Consider the following 17,796-nt stretch of genomic DNA (forward strand, 5'->3'; position numbering starts at 1 on the left):
AGAAGGAGGAGGCTGCCCCTGCTCAGTTAGCAGGCTGCTGTCTTGTGCATAAACTACCTTATCCTAACTTTTGCTGCCTTAATGTAAATACTGCACTCTTCATAAGGTTTTGAGAGCAGAAGAGCTTTTGGGAGGTGGAGGAAACAGGGAAGCTGTAATTATACCTGGAGGGAAAAGATGCTTATCTGTGCTTTCAAATGTAAGACTCTCCGGTTCAGTTATTCTATATTAGCTATTAATGTTGAATGGAACAGTAGGATTTTAGTTTTATAGTATCTGTTGGGTTTTTTAATTGCTTGCTTTCCTCTCTCTGAGCATTTTTTTCCTGCGCAGGTTTGCCATGTGGAAATATTTGTAACGCGAGAGGTTAAGTTGAAGTGATCTGAACGTAGAAGACTTAAAAAGTAATAATTACTCTTAAGTCTGAACATCAATCTCTTCATGTCATCTCCATTTGTTTCACTTGCACCAAGTGCTATGAGAAATTTGACAATTTAGGTAATTTTGCTGATAGATACTAACTGTAACATAGTTGCAACTAGGCAGAAGGGAACTGAAAGATGGAAAGCAGACTTCTAATGAAAACTTAAGCAGTGTTTTGAAAATATTTTTGTGAGCCTGAGTACTAGGGATGGAAAGAAAGAGGTATGGGAAATGATAAGGGCTAGCTGCTACGGGAATGAAAGAGCTTCAGGGAAGAATATGGCTAAAAGTGGACAAAGCACCTGTCAGAGTCATGACCGCAGGACTGAAGGGGTTGATGGAGTTAAAGACCAGAGTTGACTTTTACTTGAGTTTCAAAGACCTGGAAAGGCAGGAGAAAATACAGGTATTAGTTTGTTATTTTGAGAAAGATACTAGTGTTGGATGTCAGAGTGCAAAAATGGGGGCAGATATAGAGGCATAAAAATGTATGTAGAAAGCAGGATAAAAAGTCCAATGCTACAGAAACATATTCAAAAGTTGGAGGCAGCAAAGTGGCAAAGATTGTTTAGGTTCAGAAGAATGTACTTTAGTGTTCTAATGGTAAAGAATTTTCTAAAAGAGATCTTGATTATTTTGTTTAAAATGTATGATATAGTTGAAGAACAAAGACTTTAATGTGTATCCAACATAAAGAAGTATTTGGTTGGTTGAATGTCTTAAAAGTGCAATTAAATATGGGACAACCTCTAGGTCATGACTATTGCTGTTGTAGTTGCACAGTCTGAAATAGAGCTGTTCGGTCTTATTCCTCAGCCCTCAAGGTCATTACCCATAAGACCATTCCTCCTCCTTAAAATTCCTGTTGCTTGCTAGAACGTATTTTAAGCAGGTAAAAAAAAACAAGCTACTCTAGTACAGACAGTTTTGGCTAAGTTGGGAAAACAAATGAAGTTAAGTTCTGGAATTAAGCTGTGTTCTGAGTTAACACAGGAAAAATATTGGGTCACTTCTCAGTAGTTTATGGTGAAGTGAATTGAAAGACTGCTGGTTTTTTCTTTTATCTGAATACTTTATGGAGTACTTAGTTATCATAACTGAATAACCTCCAATTTTTGTAGGCATTTGGCATAGCTACTGATGAAAACTTTGTTATCACCACAACAAACAGGAAGGAAATTACAGAAGACAACTTCAGTAAGTATCTTAGATGCCAAAATTAATATGGCTATTTCTTACATTGATTGTAAAGACCGCATGATGATTGCTTATGTCATGCAATAATTAATTGGCAGTACAAATCCTATAATAGTTTGCCAAGAGTTGTTACAAAATTGACTTTCACAAACAATTTTTAACAATTACTCGTTAGTATGATGACAGTTGCACAAGGTAATTTTTTACCTTCCATCACAAGTTCTGTAAATGATAGGAGAAAATGGCATGTAAATAGCTATCACCTGAGAAAGTTTGCATTATTAAGATTGGAAATGTGAAAAGATTTTAAATTAAATATTGCTAGGTTGCTGAGCAGCCAATGTCTAAGAAAATACAGGGATTACTTGAGGCTAATCTGTACTGGTTTTGAGAGCAGAAGTTGCCTGGTGCAGTGTTCTTCAATATACTCTGTATTTCATCTTCACTGCAGGCGAACTTGTTCAAGATGGAGTTACTTTATATCTGCTACAGTCAGTTGATCAAATGCTGCTTTCAGCAACCAAGGAGAGAATTGACTTCCTGCCCCACTACGATACACTTGTCAAAAGTGGCATGTACGAGTACTATGCCAGTGAAGGACAAAATCCTTTGCGTAAGTACTTGCCAAAATAATCTTGTGTAAATAATGTTTATATGAATATAATGTGGTTATAAGAAATTTAACTTTTAGTTACAGCTGGTGAAAAAAATACAAGGCTTAACTTACCAACAAGAGCAAGTATTTCTTTAAAAAGATGCTGCTTTAGTTTTTATCTAACTGGTATGTTAAAAATGTAACCAGCATTTCCTATTGTTTTATTGAAAAAACTAATTTCTGTTTATTACTTCTCTGAAAATTCTGTCTGTGGCTAGGATTATTTTTTGGTTTTGTAGAAGTTTGTACTACTTAGGTACAACAGGCTCAAAATTGTACAGAAAAAATGCAACCATCAAGACTCAAGCATTGTACTATTCCTACAGCAATTTCCGTTTCAAAACAATCTCAACGATGTCTATAAATAGCAATTGTATTTTTAAGTACCAGTCTGCTTTTGCCCTCTCCCTCTTTCTGCACTTCATCTGTTCTTTGTCCTGCCAAAGACACTGTTTTGGTTCAGGTTTGGGGGCACGGTGCTTAAAGTGTACTAATAGTCTGGTCAGTGATACGTGTATCTCTGTGAAAAATAATTGCTGTATTAGAGTACAGAAAGCATTCTGTATAGACCTGTGCTCTGTTCTGACCAGCAGCCAGGATCAGATACCTGAGAAACATTAGGAGAACGGAAAGGCCATGCAAGAAAAGGGGACTTTTGAGTTCATGTCTGTGGACTGCTCTTTTCCATTAACTTGTCCAGGTACTTTCTTAACCATAGAATTTTTGGGTTGGAAAGGACCTTTAAAGGTCATGTAGTCCAACCCCCCTGCAGTGAGCAGGGACATCTTCAGTTAGATCAGGTTGCTCAGAGCCCCATCCAACCTGACCTAATATCTTTAGCATTCAAATATTTTGTGGTATTGAGCCCCCAGCTTAATTGCATGGGATGTGAAGTGTCATGTCTTTTCATATATGTTGAACTAGTTACCATTTTTTTCACCTGTTGACCCTACTTTGTATGCTGGGAGACAGCCAATCTGCTAGCAATGCTTTATGATGAATTAGTGAATCACACCTTAAACTAACAAACTTGGATTTGGAGGTGCAAAGGCATGACTCTAGGGTCACGTGACACAAGCACGAGAATGGATGAGTGCACCTACTTGGAGTAGTGACCAATGACCCCAGCCCTCCAAAAAGGTGAGACAGTCAGCAGTCCAACTGAAGTGTCTCTATACCAATGCATGCAGCATGGATAACAAACAGGAGGAGCTGGAGGCCACTGTACAGCTGTAAAGCTATGATCTGATCGCTATCACTGAAACTCGGTGGGATTGCTCACATGATTGGAGCGCTGCAATCAATGCCTATGAACAGTTCAAGAGGGATAGGCAAGAAAGGAAGGGGTTGTTGCCATCTACATTAAAAAAATTGATTGACTGTACAGAAGTGTCTTTGAGAAACAGCAGTGTACAAGTTAAGAGGTTATGAGTGAAAATTAGAGACCAAGCCAACACAGGAAACCTCATGGTTCATGTTTACTACAGGCTGCCTGATTAAGGGGAGGATGTCGATGAAGCGTTCTTACTTCAACTGCAGGAAGCATCATTCTTGCAAGTCCTGATTGTGTTAGGGGACTTCAGTCCCTGACATCTGCTGGAAAAGTGGCACATCAAGCTGCAAGCAGTCTAGAAGATTCTTGAGGATAACTTCCTAATCTAGGTGATAGAAAGCCTAACCGGAAGAGATGCATTAGTGGACCTGTTGCTCACCAATGCAGAGGAACTTACTGGAAAGGTCAGAATTGGCAGTAGCCTGGGCTGTAGTGATCATGTCCTGGTGGAATTCATGATGTCAAGACATACAGGCTAGGCAAAAAGTGTAGTAAGGACTCTAAACTTCAGAAAAGCAAACTTGCAGTTGTTTTAGGGAGTGATGGATGGGACACCCTGGGAAACAGCCCTCAATACAAATCCTCCCTGTATTGGAACCAGTACTGTTTAATATCTTTATTAATGAAATTAGCCCTCAGCACAGGAAAGACGTGGACCTCTTGGAGTGGGTCCAGAGGAGGGCCACAAAAATGATGAGAGGGATGGAACACCTCTCCTATGAGGACACGCTGAGAGAGTTGGGGTTGTTCAGCCTGGGGAAGAGAAGGCTCTGGGGAGACCTTATTGAGGCCTTCTAGCACTTAAAGGGGGCTCCCCCCATGAAAAGGATGGGGAGAGACTTTTTAGCAGGGCCTGTTGCGATAGGACAAAGGGTAATGGTTTTAAACTAAAAGATAGAAAGAAGAAATTTTTCACAATGAGGGTGGTGACACACTAGCACAGGTTGCCCCGAGAGGTGGTAGATGCCCCATCCCTGGCAACATTCAAGGTCAGGTTGGACGGAGCTCTGAGCAACCTGATGTAGTTGAAGATGTCCTTGTTCCTTGCAGGGAGGTTGGACTAGATGACCTTAAAAGGTCCCTTCCAGCCCAAAGATCCTATGATTCTATTACATAGTGGGATTGAGTTTGTAGAGTTTGTAGATGACACCAAGCTCAGTGGTACAGGTGATACATACTTGAGGGAAGGGATGCCATCCAGAGACTTGAGAAGTGGGCCAGTATGAACCTCATGATGTCCAACAATGCCAAATGCAAGGTCATGCACCTGGGTCAGAGCGAACCCCGCCCTCCCCCAGACTGGGGGCTGAATGGGTTGCGGGCAGCCTTGCCAAGAAGGACTTGGGGGTACTGGTCAAAAATTGGACGTGAGCCAGCAGCGTGTGCTTGCAGCCCAGAAACCAAATCATATTTTGGGCTGCCTACAAAGTATTGTGGCCAGCAGGTCAAGGGAGGTGATTATGCCCCTCTATTCCACTCTGGTGAGACCCCACCTGGAGTACTGCATCCAGCTCTGGGACCCCCAGCACAAGACAGATATAGGCTTGTTAGAGCAAGTGAGGAGGGCCATGATAATGATCAGAGGGCTGGAACACCTCTCCTATGAAGAAAGGCTGAGAGCTGGGGTTGTTCAGTGTGGAGAAGGCAAGGTTCTGGGGAGACCTTATTGTGGCCTTTCAATATATAAAGGGGCTTATAAGAAAGACGGAGAGAGGCTTTTTACCAGGGCCTGTAGTAACAGGGCATGGGATGACTGAAAGAGTGTAGATTTAGATTGTACATAAGGAAGAAATTCTTTACTCTGAAGGTGATGAGAACTCGAAGATGTTGCCCAGAGAAGTTGTGGATGCCCCATCACTGGAAGCGTTCATGATCAGGTTGGATGGGGCTTTGAGTAACCTGATGTAGTCGAAGATGTCCCTGCCCATGGAAGGGGAGTTGGAACTGTGTGATCATTGAAGGTCCCTTTTAACCTAAACCATTCTAGGATTCTCTCATCTTTTGCTCATGTTTTCTGTGCCAGTCATGGATCTCAGGAGTCTGTTTTTCCAGGCATGTACATTCTGTTCTGCTTAATTAAGGCTCTTGGTTTTACTTTTTGAACAAAATGAATAAAACTGAGGTACAGCAGTGCAAACTAGCCTAAGCATTCCCTGTCTGTGCATAGTTTCTTAAATTGAGCTTGATGCTTCTGCCTCTCTACTTCATTTCCCTGTGGCACTGAATTGATGGCTGAACCTGGCATTGTTGAAAATGGAGGCCTATGTATGGTAATCATTACCTGCAGTAGCCATCCAAGTACTTTTCTGGGAAATGTTGGGTGATCTTGGGCATGTGGAACTCTTATATGGCATCTTAGAATAATTTAGGTCAGAAAGGGATCTCTGGAGGTCATGTCATCTAACCCCTGCTCAAAGCAAAGTCAATTATATCAGGTGGCTGGACAAGTCCAGTTGAGTTTTGAGTATCTCCAAAGAATAGAAATTCAATTCTCCAAAGAGTAGAAATCACAACCTGTTTCAGCAGCCTGTTCCTGTATTTGATTACAAAATAAATACATCTTTGTCTAATGAATTTTCCATGTTCCAACTTTTGTCTGTTGCTTGCTGTTCTATCACTGTACACCTCTGGGAAGAGTCTGGTTTCATCTTTGCACTCTCCCAGCTGTAAGACAGTAGTAAGGTCTTCCTTAGCCTTCTCTTCTTAAGCCTGAACAATCCCAGTTCCCTCAGCAGCCTCTCCTTGCACATCTGGTGCTCAAGCCTTCTGATTTTCTGGAGAACTCCTCTGGACTCGCTTCAGTATTTCAGTGTCTTTTTCAGAGAAGCCTAAAGGTGGACACAGTACGCAGAATGCAGTCTCACAAGGACTGGATAGAGAGGAAGAATCACTTCCCTTGACTGTCTGTTTGGCACTTCGTCGGTGTCTCTGTATTCCTCCTGGATACCCCATCCCCTCTTCAACCTTATGCATACTTCTCATCAGCATTTGAAGTTAGTTAGGAGCCTTATTCATCAGTTCTGGTCTTCTGCCACATTTACTTGAGTTTTTGCACAGTTGAGTGAACAACTCTTATTCCTTGAGGAGGTAGTCCTTGGAGATCAACCAGCTGTTGTGAGCCATCCAGGGCAGCTTTTAAAAATGCTCACCAAGGGCAAGAAGTTAACACAGGGGAAAAAAGTACCAAAGGGGTGTAAAGTAAAAGAGGGAAAGCCGCAAAGGTATATGGATTGTATTGGTGGATGGATCTGGGTGGGTCATTTGTGTCAAACCTACATTGTCCTTTTCTTCATATGTCAAGCTTTTTTTCTTCCCTCTACTCTTCATGACAGTAAGATTATTGATTGTATAGCAAAGAATTCTTAACAGTGGGGCAGTTCATTTGGAGAATATAACTGTATGAAGCTGGCAGTTGTCATACCTGATTGTATTTGTGCCATGGTGATAGATCTTCAAGCTGAACAACAGTAGTTCTTTCTGCTGAAAATGAAACACTGTAAAATCATACCCCTAGCTCATGTGTCATGTTTCAGTGAAATGCACTGTGGCTTCCCGGGATGTACTTGTTACGGATGCTGAAGCCCTGCTGGGGTAGTTGGTTAGTGTCTTACTTTAGGCTACTATGATCTCTATCTGCTTGACTTTCCTGCTAATTTACCTGTCTCTCTTTTTAATTGGCAAATGTTTTCTATTGTTTCTTCTTCCACTCATCTTGGGTTCAAGGGACTCAAGTTACTTGTTGTTAAAAGCTGTGTTTTTTCATATATGATGGAGACTACAAGAGAAATAAGAGCAAAAGTAATAGAATGAGATACTTCTCTGTTGTGATTTTATCAGTGTCACTGATGCTAAACTGGGTGGTGAGGTGGACAAATCAGAAGGGAGAGCCATGTTGCAAAGAGACCTAGACAGGCTGGAAGAGTGGGCAGGCAAGAACTGTATGAAGTTTAACGAAGACAAGTGCAAAGTCTTGCACCTGGGACAACATAAACAAAGAGCCCAGTACAGGCTCAGAATCTGTGTGGCTGGGGAGCAGCCTTGCTGAAAGGACCCTGGAGTGTCCTGGTGGGCAACAAGCTGAACATGAGGCAGCAGAGCACTGCTGCAGCAACAAAGGCAAATCATACCCTGGGCTGCATCCACAGGGGTGTTACTAGCAGAGATGGAGATGTAATTGTCCCACTTAGCACTGGTCAGGCCGTGTGTGGAGTGCTGTGTGCAGTTCTGGTCCCCACCACACAAAGCAGATGCAGACAGACTGGAGAGGCCTAAAGGAGCGCCACAAAAGTGATCAAAGGGCCAGAGAACTTGCCTTGTGAAGAAAGACTGAAGGCGTTCAGTCTTTTCTCCCTGGAGAAGAGAAGGCTCAGAGGGGACTGCATATACAATAGTATTCCAGTACTTAAAGGGCAGCTACCAGGAGAATGGAGGCTTTCTCTTCACAAGGAGCCACATAAAGAAGACAAGGGGCAATGGGTACAAATTGCACTGGGGGAGGTTTCATTTTGGTATAAGAAAGAAATTTTTTACAGTGAGAACAATCACTCATTGGAACAACCTCCCCAGGGATGTGGTGGAGTCCCCATCGTTGGAGGTTTTCAAGATGTGATTGGGCAGGGTGCTAGATAATCTCATCTAGGCTCCCTTTCCCATAAAAGGTTGGACCAGATGACCTTTTGAGGTCCCTTCCAACCTGGATTGTTCTACAATTCTATGAATTATTGTTAGTTTACAGACATCAATGCTGACTAATAAGGGGGTAAAAAGTGACGACCATTTTTAGGTAAATGCCTGTATTTTAAAAGTTGCAGGTAGAAATATTGTTCTCATTGCTCAATTCATGTTAACTGGAAGCATTTCCATTCTTTCAGTCACAGAGTTTGATGAGACTCAAAGGAGCACTTCTGGCAGTCAAACCGTAATACATTCCTGAAACTGTAGAGCAGTTCAGCCTTGATTTGAAGGAGTGTACCTTTAGCAACCACATTGGATGACTTTCTCTTTTTTTAATTTAAAAAAAAAATGGGGGGAAGAGTACTTGAGCATGAGGGTATAAGTAGGAAACAATATCAAAACACATGCAGCCCATCTGCTGGGACAGAAAAATAACAGACAAAAGAAAAGTGTTAATTCTGTGGCATGTCAAGATGATGTGAGTTGAGTGCAATGGTGTGGACACAGAACCTTCTGTTATTTGATTTTCAGCTGCAAAACCAAGGAATTTTGCTACTATCCAATCATGTTTCCCTTTTAAATGTATATAACACTGCTAGATAGGGAATTAATGCTATTTTGCTAATACTAGTACAATAAGGCTTGTGGGATAAGAAGATGATGAGAGCTGGAAATCGAGAGCAAGGGCCTATACTGCAAGAATGGAGAGGTGAAGGGTAGAAAAATGGAGAAATGTAGTCCTCTGACGTGTAGTTATATTTACTATATAACAGCCTTGTATTAGAACTGTTAAGCTTTGAAGAGGTATACGTAGTCTGTGGTTTCTTGTGTTCACTTTTCTGTAACTGTTTATCAAAACTCCTGATCCCTGTTCTTCTATTTAAAAAACAAAAAAGCCTCCTCTGAGAAGGAAAAAGAGTATTTTAGAGTGACAGAGTCACGTATCATCCATTTAGCTTTACTTATGGTAGCATTTAAACAAACAGGTTTGTGTGTTAAATGCAAGATGATGCATGGCTATCAAGTTCTGTTGTAGAACTTGAGGAAGTTCCTTCTGTTTTTATGGTTTCTTATGTCAATAAAACAAATGTTTAAGGAAGTTTAGAAATACATTATACTTTTAAAGAGTTTTGGTTTCACTGTTGCTGTTTCTTTTTTTAAAGTAAAATTTTAAAAAATTATTAAATCAAGGATAAAATTAATATACACTGAGGACTGTAACTCTGTTAGACAAATTCCCCAGTATGTGCATAACAATCCAACTCTTACTCTGTTTTCATGGTAATAAACAGCACTGCAATCAAATGATTTGTCAGAAGGAACTGTTACATCTCACAAGATCTTCATGAATGTGAATACTGCACTTCCCATAAGTGTTCACATAATTTGTAGCTACCACTCATCTTCCACAAAATGCTGAGCATTCCCTTTGTAGGAAAAACTCTTTTTCCTCTTCTCAGGAGGCTTCAGAATAATAATATGAGATAGGATAATAATAAAAAGATAATGCATGCATATGTTCAGTTTTCCTTTAGTTCCTCACACACATGATTCTTTTATGAAGAAAAGGAAAAGAACATTTTCCATTTCTGTTGCCTCATGTTATGATCACTTCCCTGTTCATAACTCCAACGATAACCTCTTGTGTTATCCTTGTGTTATCAAGGTCAAATCTGCCATCCACACGTAAAAATATTGCATTTTACAATGTGGTTTGACTGTAAAATATAGCAGCATCTTTGACAGATCTCTTTGTGTTGCAGAAATATTGAAACAGGAAGAAAGTATATCCACAGGAGACAAAAAGACTGTGATCATGCCTGTCAATGTCTGTGGGCCTAGATATGAGAGTTTCTTGACAACTAGCTGTAGTTTAAAAACATTTTGAACTTTTGTTTTGAGTCTATCTGGCAATATAATCAGCATGCATTTGCTGTTTTCTCTCCCTGCATACTGTTGCCCAGAAGCTTGAAGCATATTTATTCATAAGTCAGAGAAGAGGTTTGAATATGAGATCTCAATGTTGTCTTTCTGAAGTCTGTTGATTTTTTTTTTTTTTTTTTTTGGTAGTAAAGCAAACTTTACTACTACTAAGGAAAAGTAACCTTTTTCCTAAATTTTCCTCAGTCATGTTATTGCTAAAGCAGCTTGCTAGGGTGCTTTAAATCGTCATTCTCTCTAAAAGAGAGTGAACAAGCTTCAGATGTTTGTGAGAAACTTTTCATATGCATTTAAGTCAATTCTTGATCTTGTCTGTGCTTTACAATAAGTGACATAGGGAAAAGGAGGATTCCTGCTCTGAGTGTACTGCATGTGTTTATATTGCTACTACAAAAGCCTTCAAAATAGTCCAAAAGTTCAGGTACTACTTGTGATCATAACTCTTTGATCCTAAAGAGACTACAATGATCAAGACTATAAACAGTAACTTTTAGATCCACTTCCGTAATGACATTACTGGTATATTTTTTTCCAATGTGTTACTAATTCTCACTCTGAGACCTACTGAAGTAACTTGTGAAATTCTGCAACACACCAGTAATTAAAATTTGCAAAACACCTATATTAAACTGTCTGCTTTTGTTTATTATGTACTAGAATTGCCTGTTAGAGCAAATAGCGATTTTGAGCATGTGTAAGTGTACTGCAGCTGATGCTCCTTTTTTATATCATCTCCAAGGGCATGCCTAACTGGTTTTTTCATGTGTTGAAGGGCTATTGTTCTTTGGTATGGAATAGTAAGTATAGATCACATAACTGATGCTCCACTCCTGTTGTCAGCAGTGAAGAAAGTTGCAAAGAAACTGAGAACTGTTTTTATACTTCAAAAAGAACTTGAGGGAAAATGCCAAAAGCTTCAGTGTTGCTGCATGGTACTAATACTCAAGGGACTTCTTTGGCATGGCTGAAGTGTATGGCCAGTGTAATTTGCACTGTAGCATTCTGAAGAACCTTGCAAACTGTAGGGAATAAAACTTCCTTAACAGAGAGACTGAAGAGAAATGTCTATTCCCTAGGACTGATCAGAGTGAATTAATCCAAACTTGATGCATTTTTTTCAGATTGATGCTGTTGTCCTCAATTAAATGCAACTTTTCAATGAAGTTAGGTAGTCCTAACTAATTAGGCAAGGGCTCCAAGTTGTAATGTTTAGCAACAACAAACTTGTGCAAGTAGTTTGTCTGACTGTGTGTTGCCACGTATTTGACAGAACTTTGGTTGTATTTACCATTCAGTAAATTCTTCAACCATTTTTACAATTTTGTGTTCTTTTTATAAACAAATAACTTTTTATTTTGGAGGTCGTGCAACATGTCTGTTCAGGTTTTTTTCAATGAATTCATTCTTTCCTCAATATTTTAACAAGTCAAAGCCAGGCTTTTACATACTTTGGACTTCCATATGAATCATACAAATTAATTCCTAATCATGGAAAAGGACAAGTTTGTCTTGTGGTAAGGAGCTTGCTAGTTCATCACGGTTCCTAGGTACTTCCAATAATTATTTTTTTTACCATCAACAGAAATATAAGAGATTCAATGATAAAACATAAAGTATATGTATAAAAGCTTGGGTTTTTTTAATCAAGAAGCAATATAATTTTGATCATTCTGACAGTGCTTAGCTCTTGTCTGTGTTTAGGGAATGTGTTATCCTAATTGCTCAGAAGAAACTACTGTGAGTGTGTGTCTGTTTTCCAGGTGCTGTATTTTGAGAGCAGGATTTTAATAGGGTTATTTTTCTTCAATTTCTTTAGCATTTGCCCTTGCTGAGTTGATTGACAATTCTCTGTCAGCTACATCCCGAAATACTGGTATTCGGAGCATACAGATAAAATTGGTAAGATAGAAACATTCTGCTTTTTCAGGTGTAGTTTGCATTATCCTCTTTTATTTCTGGTGCTCCTTGTTTTTTGTTTGTTTGTTTCTTTTCCCCCAAACAGTTATTTGATGACTCCCAAGGAAAACCAGCTGTTGCTGTGATCGATAATGGAAGAGGAATGACTTCTAAACAGCTTAACAACTGGGCTGTATATAGATTGTCAAAGTTTACAAGACAAGGTGACTTCGAGAGGTTAGAAAGTTTTAATCATTTTTACAACAGTTGGCAAACTCTGTGAAGGTTCACAGAATATTTTTTCAAGACATGTCTCTATACCAACACAGCTAAAACTTGGCATTCTATTATTACATATAAATAGACACATACTTTTTGTAGGTGGGAAATAGAGAAGTTTCATAACACAAAACTGGTCGTCTAATACTATGATACTTTTTTTTCATTCTTGTGACCTTTTCTAAGCCATCTTTCTCTTGCCTACAGTTAGGGGCATTCTGTGTTCTACAAAGGTTTTTTATAGTGTTTTCATCTGTTAACTGAAAGCCTTTCAGTAGCGCATTAAGCAATGCATTCAATGTCCATTATGCTACTGGAATAATGGATACAGGTTTTGGTTTAGTTGTTTGTGAGTTGTTGGTGGCTTTTTGTATCTTAATTGTGTACAATGTAATGCGCAATTGTACCTGAAGATGTCTGTATTTTTGGAAGGAGGCTGGGCAAAATAGACGTTTTGCATTTAGAGAAGAAAGTGGAGGTTTATGGTGGGTTTTGCTACTTATATGAATTCATTGTACAGTTTTCAGAGAATCACAGAATCATTAAGGTTGGAAAAGACCTTTAAGATCATCAAGTCCAACCATCAACCCAACACCACCATGCCCACTAAACCATGTCGTGAAGTGCCACATCTACATGTTTTTTGAATACTTCCAGTGATGGTGACTCCACCACCTCCCTGGGCAGCTTGTTCCAATGCTTGACCACTCTCTTCATAAAGAAGTTTTTCCTAATATCTAGTCTAAACCTCCTCTGGCACAGCTTGAGGCCCTTTCTTCTCGTTCTATCGCTAGCTACTTAGGAGAAGAGACCAACACCCACCTCACCACAACCCCCTTTTAGGTAGTTGTCGAGAGCGATAAGGTCTCCCCTCAGCCTTCTCTTCTCCAGATTGAACAACCCCAGTTCCCTCAGCTGTTCCTCGTAAGACTTGTTCTGAATATGTTCTTGTTTTGAATCTGTTCTCAGGAGATCTTCCACCTGCACAGCCAGACTTAACCCTAGTGTAGAAAATTCCGGAGAAGCAGTTATGTACATTTCTTGAGCTTTAGTCACTTTTTAAATACACTAAGCCTAGGACAGTAAATGTGAAGATGAGGATCACAGCCTCACACATAACTAGAGTAAAAAGTAATGGGGCAGTGGAAAGTGATGATATAGTTGAGGAGGGTGGTGGTTTTTTTTTTGCATTGGAAGCATCTCCAAATAGAAGGATGAATATTTGTCAAACAACTGGAGATAAGTGCATAAGAAATGATTCTGGGTCATCTAGTCACTTGCAGAGAAATTCACTGCATTTTGAAATTGCTGTAGGTGAATTTAGTAATAGTAGAAATGTATAGTATTTTTTAAGCTACAGGTTTAAACTGGGATTTAATGGGAGCATAGCTGTAAATTATACCAGGATACCATCTACACCTTGTTTTCATTTGGGACTGCTATGATCTAAAAACATATGTTTGCCCTACTATTTGCTTAAACTAGGTAACACTGGTCATACATCTAAGCTGACTTAAAAGACATGAAATTTAATTACTGGTGGCATAGTCTCTCCAAGACTGCGTTTAATTGTTGGTTGGCATTATTTCCCATTTTGACTCAAAAGTATTTCTATGAAAGGATGATGTCAGAAGGATCAGGCTTGCTTTGTAAGCCATTTTCATTTGCAGCAGCTTCACAGTTAGTATCTTGCCATGGTCAAAGGGAGAGCGTTAAGGGATTAGCCTTTTACCTTTTACCATTAAAACTGTGTACAATTGCTGTTACCGCAGTACCTGTCAGCAGGTCTGTGTGATCATGTCTCTGTTGCAGAGTTAACAATGGAGAAAAGTTTTCAGAGTAACAATTTCTTTTTCTGTCGGATTCTCCCTGCCATATATTTTCCTTTCTTTCATCTGAACTTCAGTGTAAAAAAATTGTACAAAGATAGTGATAAGCAAAAGAGTTATTCAGATGAAAAAGTTTAACTTGTATGACTGAATAAGATTGGGTTTGCTAGTAGGGACAAAAGTGTCTTGTAAGATTACTTAGGAAAAGAGTTACTCTGTCATCATCCTTTTAAAAAGAATACCTCAAGAATTTTAAGCACACATTTTTAATGTTGCAACTATAATAGGTCTAAAGTGAAGGATTTTTGAACAAAGTGACTGCAAGAAGAATTGAATACAGGCTGTTTAGATCAGAAGTTTCTTTTTTTAATTACTTTTGTCTTGAGAAAATTTATTAAAGGCACTTTTGCTCTCAGTGATCATTCAGGATATGTACGTCCTTTGCCAGTGCCTCGTAGTTTAAATAGTGATATCTCATATTTTGGAGTTGGAGGCAAACAAGCAGTGTTCTTCGTTGGACAGTCTGCCAGAGTAAGTAAATGTCAATCTTTTAACTTTATTTTAAAACATCTTTACATAACCAGTTTGTTGTTATCCTAGCTTTTAATCACAGCATTAAACTATTTTATTATGTTCATTTTAAATCTTATTTTGATTTTAAATACTGTTTCTTTAATAAAATCAGATGATAAGCAAACCTGCAGATTCTCAGGATGTTCATGAACTTGTCCTTTCTAAAGAGGATTTTGAAAAGAAGGAGAAAAACAAGGAAGCAATATATAGCGGATACATTCGAAACAGAAAGGTAAATAGCCCTAATACTTTCTCTTTTTTAATTGAAAGCTTTTCCTAGGTTAATATGATTTCAGTATGTAATATCCTTGTAATACTTATCTGGGGTTATCTTCATCTTGTTGAATCATTTGCACCGTTTATACCATTGTATAAAAGGAAGTAATGGGAAACTTGAAGACACTATATCATAAGGCTTTATTTGTATGTAACTCTTTTTTTCCTCTCTTCAGTTTAGCTTAAAGGACAGAAATGCCGTATAGTTTGACATATCAGTTTAACAAAAATATTTTAAGATACCTTCTAAGAACAGCAATTATTTTGTTCTGTATGAAGCAAAGAAAAATGCCTGTTCTTTGAAGTAGTAAGGAATAAATTAGGGAAACAAACTGTGCTTATGTAGAATTATGTAGAAGAACTAACTTGCATATGGGAGAAAAGGCCATCCAGATCAACAAAACCCAGTGGTTGCACAAATCTTCACTAAGTCTGTAAAAGAAAGGAAATATATAGTTGAAAATTAAAATGAACAGCCCTGATGGTTTTCATGAAGAAAAGCTCAAGGAAAAAACTGTAAGATAAGGAGGAAGACTGAAAAGAACTGTTGTTTGGACATTTTTTGAGCAAGGAGATAATGGCAAAGATAACACTAAGGGTGCAGATGAGAGCATAGGTGGGTGCTGTGTACAACGAGGTAATCAGACCTTGATTATAGCCCATATCTTGTGAGTTAGATCAGTGTTCTTTGCCTTTTGTATGGGTGAGAACGGAACAGGAGGTAAATAATGTTTCTATTGTGCCAATCTTGGGTCTGTGACTTTTGACAAAGAATGAATCATTAAAAATGTAAACAGTTTTATTTTTAATCTCTGTGCAGTAGAGATGAGAAGGTAGAGTAACAGAAATAGAAACTGAAAATAAAAGCAGACAAAATCTGTTTTTTGTAGAGGCACAAACGCTTTCCCTTCTCATTTGATATTAAAAAGGAAGGGTGGGGGATAGAAAAGTAGAAAATAAGCTAACAAACATTAGTTGGAGGAAACTAGCTGAATGAGATGCATAGATACTACTAAAGAATTCAAGAAGGTGGTGCAATCAACTGTTTGAAAAGTTGTGGTGATAATATAAAATGGAAGTTAAGCTGATGCAGTTAAAAAAAAAAATTGCAAGTACAGTTCTGTTACAGGTAAAAAGTAAATTGTAAATATCCAAGAGGGAAGAGATGATGTGAAGCACTCAAGTAATAGAAGTGAAGTGTGAAGATAATGATAGGCAGCTCAGGTCTAAAAAATATCTACAAATCATTGAAATAGCCAGGCCTGTTCATTATATCGATGTGACATTAAAATGTGTGAATTTGTCTCTTAATGTCTTCAAAAATGGTCTGCAGTGCACATAGATGAGGAGAGAATACTATGGCAGAAATAGAAATATTCTTCAGAAGGATTACAGAATCACAGAATCACTAGGTTGGAAAGGACCTTCAAGATCATCAAGTCCAACCATTAATCCAGCGCCACCATGTCCCCTAAACCATGTCCTGAAGCGCCACATCCACGCATTTTTTGAACACTTCCAGGGATGGCGACTCCACCACCTCCCTGGGCAGCCTGTTCCAATGCCTGACCACCCTCTCGGTGAAGAAATTTTTCCTAATATCCAATCTAAACCTCCCCTGGCGCAACTTGAGGCCATTTCCTCTTGTCCTATCACTAGTTACTTGGGAGAAGAGACCAACACCCTCGTCGCCACAACCCCCTTTCAGGTAGTTGTAGAGAGCGATGAGGTCTCCCCTCAGCCTCCTCTTCTCCAGACTAAACAACCCCAGTTCCCTCAGCCGCTCCTCATAAGACTTGTGCTCCAGAGCCCTCACCAGCTTCGTTGCCCTTCTCTGGACGCGCTCCAGCACCTCAACATCCTTCTTGTAGTGAGGGGCCCAAAACTGAACACAGGATTCAAGGTGCGGCCTCACCAGTGCCGAGTACAGGGGCACGATCACTTCCCTACTCCTGCTGGCCATACTATTCCTGATACAGGCCAGGACGCTGTTGGCCGCCTTGGCCACCTGGGCACACTGCCGGCTCATGTTCAGCCGGCTGTCAACCAGCACCCCCAGGTCCCTTTCCGCCGGGCTGCTCTCTAGCCACTCCTCCCCAAGCCTGTAGCGTTGCATGGGGTTGTTGTGACTGAAGTGCAGGATCTGGCACTTGGCCTTATTAAACCTCATACAGTTGGCCTCTGCCCATCGATCCAGCCTGTCCAGATCCCTCTGCAGAGCCCTCCTACCCTCCAGCAGATCAACACTCCCACCCAACTTGGTGTCATCTGCAAACTTACTGAGGGAGCACTCGATCCCCTCATTCAGATCATCAATAAAGATATTGAACAAGACCGGCCCCAGAACTGAGCCCTGGGGAACACCGCTTGTGACCGGCCGCCAGCCGGATTTAACGCCATTCACCACAACTTTCTGGGCTCGGCCATCCAGCCAGTTCCTCACCCAGTGAAGAGTAAACCTGTCTAAGCCACAAGCCGCCAGTTTCTCCAGGAGAATGCTGTGGGAGACGCTGTCAAAGGCTTTACTAAAGTCCAGGTAGACAACGTCCACAGTCTTTCCCTCATCCACTAGGCGGGTCACCTGGTCATAGAAGGAGATCAGGTTGGTCAAGCAGGACCTGCCTTTCATGAACCCATGCTGGCTGGGCCTGATCCCTTGGTTGTCCTGCACATGCCCTGTGAGCACTCTCAAGACCAACCGCTCCATAATCTTCCCCGGT

The 17,796-nt window shown here is 39.9% G+C and overlaps 1 protein-coding gene across 1 annotated transcript in view; it reads left to right on the plus strand.

Moving 5' to 3' along the window:
- The window catches only part of SMCHD1 (structural maintenance of chromosomes flexible hinge domain containing 1), a gene marked incomplete at both ends in the record, with an annotated part of 93,715 nt that overhangs the window by 12,331 nt on the left and 63,588 nt on the right, over positions 1-17,796 (plus strand). Inside the window, 6 exons of the mRNA XM_082015372.1 lie at positions 1,545-1,620; positions 2,072-2,233; positions 12,040-12,122; positions 12,226-12,356; positions 14,644-14,758; positions 14,913-15,032. Coding sequence (XP_081871498.1) covers positions 1,545-1,620; positions 2,072-2,233; positions 12,040-12,122; positions 12,226-12,356; positions 14,644-14,758; positions 14,913-15,032 — 687 coding nt within the window. The remainder of the gene's footprint in view (positions 1-1,544; positions 1,621-2,071; positions 2,234-12,039; positions 12,123-12,225; positions 12,357-14,643; positions 14,759-14,912; positions 15,033-17,796) is intronic.

The sequence above is a fragment of the Phaethon aethereus genome, assembly GCF_964289735.1.
Source record: "Phaethon aethereus genome assembly, chromosome: 2".
Lineage (NCBI taxonomy): Eukaryota > Metazoa > Chordata > Aves > Phaethontiformes > Phaethontidae > Phaethon > Phaethon aethereus.